Source organism: Pocillopora verrucosa, chromosome 8 (assembly GCF_036669915.1).
Source record: "Pocillopora verrucosa isolate sample1 chromosome 8, ASM3666991v2, whole genome shotgun sequence".
NCBI classification, from domain to species: domain Eukaryota; kingdom Metazoa; phylum Cnidaria; class Anthozoa; order Scleractinia; family Pocilloporidae; genus Pocillopora; species Pocillopora verrucosa.
This window is the reverse complement of record NC_089319.1, coordinates 18,925,456-18,932,963: the sequence shown is the minus strand read 5'-3', so window position 1 is coordinate 18,932,963 and position 7,508 is coordinate 18,925,456. Positions and strand designations below refer to the sequence as shown.

General features: G+C 37.4%; 1 protein-coding gene across 1 annotated transcript; it reads left to right on the top strand.

Moving 5' to 3' along the window:
* Positions 1 to 5,877: 5,877 nt before the first annotated feature.
* LOC131782779 (uncharacterized) lies at positions 5,878 to 7,277 on the top strand. Its single transcript, XM_059099516.2, has 2 exons — positions 5,878 to 6,097; positions 6,175 to 7,277. The coding sequence occupies exons 1-2, from the start codon at positions 6,001 to 6,003 to the stop codon at positions 6,639 to 6,641; spliced, it is 564 nt and encodes a 187-aa protein (XP_058955499.2). The 5' UTR covers positions 5,878 to 6,000; the 3' UTR covers positions 6,642 to 7,277.
* The last annotated feature ends 231 nt before the right edge of the window (positions 7,278 to 7,508 follow it).

Genomic DNA, 7,508 nt, shown 5'->3' with positions numbered 1-7,508 from the left:
TTTTTTCCTCTTTGTCTTCTCACGTTCATTGCTTGCCCTAGTCCTTTTCGACACAACTATGGTCCAGTTCGACTACTTTGGAAGAGACCCTCTGCGAAATCTTGAGTCATGGAATATTATAAAACGGAATTTCGAATTAACAGTCGAGTGCGAAATATAGTCAGCTGCCAAGGCGAGAGAGGATTAAGGAAAGTACCAAAGGATCTCTAACGTGGCTCTCATAAAAGGATTGCAAACACACGTTCTTTGATGAGATATTATAATCGAACTAACAGGCAACTATAGGGGTGTTTGAGTCTGAGTTAAGTAGTATACTGAACTTCTTCGTTATAAACACTGTTACACTTCTTACCCTATTTCTATTACGGACCCCTTAAGTAAGCAAGAGCACCATCCACTCAATGTATACGTATACATCCCTACTGAAAAAATAACTGCTCTTACAACCTCTGTATAGGAGTGTGCGCGCCCCAAAACCAAATACCAAGCGTTTAACATGATGTCTTCTTTTTTAAATAGGCTAATATTTGAATGATTTAGTATAGACGATGAACGAGCAAACTTTTGGCTCGTCTTTTAGCTATTCGGGGTTATATTTTTATGATCGCATTGTAATTCTAGAACTAAAGACAGATAAAGACTTAGACTTAGACTATGGAAACGTTTGTATGCATCACCCACCCCGGCTAATTTTTTCTTTAAAAGGGGCTATAAATATCTTAACAATGATGTTTGTATTCCATAAAGGATATTATAGATTATGATCAGCTTATCTTTTTCTGAGGATGTAGTAGCAGTTTATATACTATGCCACTTGTAAATATAACTACAACACACGATGAAGTGTCAAACAAGATGTGTGATATCCTTCACCTACACTTCGGTCGAATTCACCGTTTTTACCCGGGTACATTTTTATTAAACGAACTTTAAAAAGTAACATCTTGTTACTTTATGAACGTTATTGAACAAGCGTGATGTTACTGATTGCAAGATATTGGCTAATTTCTATTTTAGTGTTTTCGTGTGCAAAAACAACACGGCGTCAATATTAGGGCATCTTGACCTAACAAACTTGGTCAGTAAATGGTGCACATGATGGTCACAATATTTAATTTACGAAGTAAAACGGTCACCGTTTTGCATTGTTTTCAATTCTTTCAAATACAGGAATTATTCTCGCAAGCGGAGCTGCAATTAAAAAAATTTGCCTCGCTCGTCTGGCAGACTTTCCTCACCACCAACACGTGGCTTCGTAGCTCACTTCGTAGTAGCAACTAATATCTGGTACGCAAGGATTTGAATCCCTTCAAAGCCTGAATTGTTTCAGGTTTCTTTCCTTCAATTTCTTTGGTTGCAGCTCCACGGCGAGAATCATTCCTTTACTTGCATTTCATTGGCAGGTCAACAGAAGATTTACATCATTCTGATTTTAGTTCTTTGTAAGGATAACTGGGTTGTATTGATACCAAAAGAGTGATTCAACTGAGTAGCTCTAGAAGAAAAAACACTCAAAAACATAAAAAAAATGTTTGGGAAATTTTAGGTATTTCAACGATCAACAAACCAAGCCCTGATATTAAAATGTTGACAACGAAATTGAATAAGTTGGGAAGAATCAACGAGTTGGTAAATTTAGTACATATTTTAAACCCTCTCACCTTCACAGTTTAGTTGACTTCACTTCTCCAGCTTTGAACTCATCTATTTTGGGGCTGAACAAAATATTCCTGATTTTGATAGGGCCCACTGCATTCAGAAAAGATAATAGCTACTTTAAACAAGTGTGAACAATTTGTCTTGAAGTCGCAGAGAAGACTTCGAAAAAAGGCGGGAATTGAGGTATGTGTTTTCCGCGTCGCACACGTGATAAGGAACGAGCCAATCAACAGCCTTGAACTGTCAAAATAACTTCAATGGGTTCTGTGTTCCGCCATTTTGCCATGGTCGCATGAATTGAGAACAAGGATTTATTGGATGAAGTCGAGCATGATATACTAAAACCGAACTCAATGATTTTTTTATCATACATTTCCTAGGCAATCTGCAATCTCTCGGAGTTTGCAAAGTTTAAGAACACTACGAGGCGCTTAGAAACCAGGCAGACCTTAAACTCGATATCATAAATACGATATCCCTCATAGATATGGCAATTATCATGTCGACTTCAAACGCGATTGTATATTAATTGAATGCTCTCGACCAATCAGATTTTTCATTGCAAATCTAATGCATGATAGCAATGCACAGGTTTTGCTTTACTATGTTCTCTCGTCAATTAAGAAAATCAGTCAAAATTAAAATAACGTACTAAGACACGTATGTTTTTCGGACTTTAGCCTACGTACATTTATTAATTTTGAACTCCCTTAGGCATTTGAAAAGCCCTCTAAAAGCTGTTCAAACTCTGATTAAATTTGAGGAACGTTTTCTCGTCGATCGGAAGTCAGAATTTTTTTTCTTTGTCCCACGCTCGTGATAAGACGAAAAAAGCATATTTTTTTTTCTGCGATCGTTTTTATCAAATAATTTTTTCACATTGCACTTCTATGATCTCTTAATAATCCCACGTGCAAGGTGAAAAAAATTTTAGCGGATATATATGGTAAATAATTAAGTCATGAAACGTAGATTGATACGAAAAAAGATAAAAATTGAAGAATTATATTGAGCTGTCTAAAATTCCGACAAAATTGATCTAAAAACAATACGTATTACAGACTGTACTGTTTTCAAAGTGAGCAATGAAATGAAAGCAGTCTTAGAAAAAGTAGGAGTCGCCATGTGGGAGAGAAATCAAGTTAAAACCCTTAAACTCCCAAGATCTATAATTGTTATGATGTCAATTTGGAGAATTTGGTTAAGGATCAATTAATAATCCCCTAATTGATATTTTACTTTACTCTCATCACTTCTATGCTTGATATTGTATTGAATTTGTAAGGAGAAATTATCTCTTGGTCACTCATGGGAGGTAAAGGGTGAAGGACTGGTCATTTTTTTTTTATCGCCTGCGGGAGGGGGGAGGGGGAAGGGAGGATTTTGGTTGTATCACTGTAGAATTCACCTGATCCCCCCATAAGGCTCTGTAATATTCTCATGATTCCCCTTCCTCCCCCACCGCTCATTGGCAGTCCCCCCTTATAGTCCCCCTTTATACTAATTTGGCGACGATTGATCTCTTTCCTTTCTCACTGAAAACCATTTGATCCATCCAAAATCCCACAGGCGCACACCCCCACTAAGGCCCAGTTGTTCGAAGTCCGATTCGCGCTGACCCAAAAATTAAATTTTAATCCAGATTTCATTATTTCTTTCTTCAAAAGCCTTTTTCCGAATAAAATTTGCTCTCCTTTTAAGATTTTCCAATCATAAAATTGAAGACAAAAATAATAATTCTGAGAATTTTCTTTGGAGATTTTAGATATGAAATCAAATTTCACACTAACCCTGGTTTATCGTAATCCAGCTTTGAACAACCCGGCCCCGCCCGTAGATGTTTGAAATGAAACCTTTTCTATATATAGAATATGCAAGTTAAAAAGGCAGTAGGCGGATTCTAGTCGATCCATAAAAGCCGAACACCTTATTAATGATCCTTCAAATTTAGAGAGATGCTCACTTTCCCAGCGGAAACACAATATTGATGGCTTTTAAACCGGCAGTAATTACAACCATTAAAAACCAAAAATGTCACGTATGGACCCCCTTGTTCATCACCGAAACTAATTAACACAGCAAAGACATAAATTTATTTGACACCATGATCTTAAAGTGCAATGCTTCACTGAGCTTAGGAAGCCAAGATAATAATGAGGTGACATATTCATGTGAATAGAATAGAATAGAGTGGTTGAAGTATGAAAGAAATCTCTCAGCAACTGCGGCTTCGTGGAGAGTACCAGGGTGATCCTTGCGATGTATCTCAGTTTCTTTTTAAGTTTTTGGGAGTTAACCAATAATTAATGTGAATTGATTTACACTGACCGACGCAGTCATCCTATGTGATGGATCGTTTCAACGCTCTATGTGCTGGAGCGTTTCAAACTAGTCTGCAGATAATCAAAACTGAAAGCTCTGTCTTCTCACATCTCCTAATTAATCAAGTGATATTCTTTAAACTTCAAGCAATGGTTTTAAAGAAACAACACGTGCAGCTCACGTGAATACAAGTCAATGGTATTTTCTGTCAAAAAGATTCTTTGTACGCTGACAATGAAAGAACTGTTTGTTTTACCCTCTTGCTAGCAAGTGACTAGAACACCTGAGGCATCAAAGACAGCTACCTCCCGATCCTTACAGCTGAAAAGCAACGAAAAAAGAACGATCTGTTCCATCATCACAGCACGTGAAATATCAACCCCTTATTGCTATTATGACTGCTTCCGAAAACGATCATTCAAGCAGTTATTTGCAAATACGTATAGAGTAAACAATCACGGGCAATTTGTAAACAATGAATACATTTCTATTTTGTTAAAATTTCATATCGCACAGCGCACTTCGTGGAGATGGGAACACCTTGAGGTTGCACATTGGAATCATGTGAAGTTATCCCTGACGAGACAGGCAGGTGCTGTAGACTCGCTAGCAGTATGAATGTTCAAAAATACTTTCATAACAAAATTGCAGTTATAAGAATTGTATTTTTGACCTCGAGGGAAAAAGGGTAACTAACATGTTTGGCCTTCTAAAGTACATCGACTACAGCTTCTGTTCAGTGAAAATGACTTCTTGCACAAAGAACTCTCAAATAAGCCAGTTCTTGAGAAAGAAGCGCTCTAAGTGCGTTGAATAAGCCTTTCTGTCTTACTACCCGTTAAACGTGAGGTGAATACAAAAGAACAATGTTACTTAATTAACAGAACAATACCGGCGACATGCCATGTAATTCTGAAGATGTTGATTTCAATACATTCCTCTGTACACTTGTGGCTTCGCTCCAAACCTCAGGGGGTGTTGACTGTAATACTCTCATGCCTTTTTCTTCATCCTTTTGTCAATTTTAATTGCAGGTGTATGATAGAATCTGGAAAAAAAATAATATCTTCGGATTCCTCGCAAGAGTGTTGAGGCCTTCACTTTATACGTACTTGTATTCCGGAAGCTCTAAACCCTTTAAGTGCTTGACTTGTGTTAAAACGAACAATAGTGATTAGCTAGAAAGTACACTAGATCTGTTATCCTACAAGATAAAACAAGGAGATGAAATGGTCTGTCGTTTTTTAAGGGGTAACTTTAGAGTAATTCTATTCAGTGTGCGTAGACATTTCGGCGCCTGGAAGTTTTCCCGCTCACTTACAATCACAGCAGTCACTCAGCCCAAGGATTCCGACCTCCTATCAGTGATATGTCTAGCTTTGTCCAACAAGCTTAAAGAAGAACAAAATTACAAAAACACAAATTGTTCAGACTTTTTGGGGGGAATTAATTCTGATCATTCCTAAGCTAAAACAAAGCAGTAGAACGTCGCCCTTTATGTGGGGGCTATCGGTAATTAGTGTCTACATGTTACACTTTGGGTAAACATTCCCACGGATTTCTGGAAAAAGAATACACCAGAACGTAAAACTAACAAACAAAATGACTGACCTTAAGGCAGATCAAATTAGCTGTTCTCATAGATCTCGAGAACAATACAGAAAACGGGGTGTGAAATGCTTTCGGTCTCCACAAAGATGTTATTTATTTATGTCTAAAAGTTGGGACAAAAAGATTTTTGTTGCCCCGGAGCGAAGAAACCTTATTCGATCCATTGTGCTATCAATTATTCTGCTATCCTATTGTTCTCTCAGCTGTCAATCATGTAAACCCTCGATGGTGAATGACAGCTAATGGTATTTAACTTTGTTTACTTTGCGTAGTGACTAACACTATAACAATAACGTCAATCGTATCGGACTGGTTTTACTGGGTTAAGTTTCAAAACAAAACTTCAAACACGAGACACTCACGCAGTTACTACGCAAGCACACTCAACGAGGACCGGTGCTCGGGAAAATGAAGCCAATTTCAATTTATTGCATTACCTTAGTGGTCTTATTCAGTTTTTTGACCAAAGGAGCAGTCATCGTTCAAAACAGTGAAAATTTGAAAGGTTGGTGTAAATACTCATTAAAGTGTTTTTTGTTTTGATTCATTTCAGCTAAATTTTTCGTCTTCTTCCGTTTTCAGATTTCGATGTCAGGCCCGCAAAAACACAGGCTACGGACGGATCGACAGCAAAACCTCAAACCGAAGAGGCTGAAAAACTAAAGAAGCTTACTCGGAGGGAAAAGTGCTGCAATCTCGGCCGAGATGTGGCCAAAATAGGAGAGACATGCAGGTACACGAGTAACCCAGACGAAATCTCTCCCAATAGACATTTTCACCAAATGAAAACAGCTGTTTGGAAGCGTACCAGCCATCCTATCAACCGCCGATTGCTGGCAAAATGTAAACCTCATAAAGTTTTCTACGAGAAATGCTGTAACTACGAGTATTCTCAAATCGAACAAGATCTCATCAAGGAAAGGAAAATGATCCACAGCTACTTGCGTCAATTACGGAAGAACACAGTCGAGGAAGATGAAGGAGTTTCAAGCGATGGGGGAAGCCACCCCGTCGAAGTGTCTCAAAACAGACACCGCTATAGAATCTAGTAAATAGTATGATGAACTGAAGAACTCTACATTGAACTAGATTAGAAACATCATTTAACAAAGAAATGAGAGAGCTTATTTTTAATTTTGCGTTGTAATCACTTTGTACTTATATAATCATTTGCAAACGTCATACTCTAAAGGGGAAAAAAGTTTTTCTTTATTTCTTGACGATGACGTATTTCAAGTTTCAATAACTAGATGTGAATTGACGTGGAGGTCTTTTGATCACGGACTCAATAGAGAAGGGCCTACATCAAGTATAATTGACAGTAATAGAAAATTGAAATATCGAGAATTATTATCGAACTGTTTACATGTAAATAACTTGAATGTTATTACGAGGAGTTGATGTACTTTATGTCAAGCTTCCAACATGGGATTTTGTCCAAAATCTACATTTAATTAGTGAGCTTTTTAACATCAGTTTTCTGATCCAATCTTCCTTTCTCCTTGGTTCCCACCTTTGAATGTATTTCAAGCAACCGGAGAGAATTTGAAGATTAATGTGTGGATATAGTTGTTGCGTTAATGATAGTTTTCCCTTTCCTGTTACATATTTTAAAACTTGGTACAAAATTTATTGTATTCATGATTTTTATTAACAGAACTTGTAAATAAAGAGACAAATTATAAATCGTCGTCATGGTCTTCGCTTTTGCAGTTTTCCCACGCTCTCGCAAGTATTGTGTTTGGCACACAAATAACTTATTAATTTACCCCTTTTCAAAGGTCAACAATCAGCACTGTGAAATAGGACATAAAAAGAACAGATTAAACAGACGGAGTCCTATTGTTCTCAACTTTGCACACAATGCATTTACAAACGTGAGTGGGATGGTTTTTACGCAGAATCTAAGCATCTGA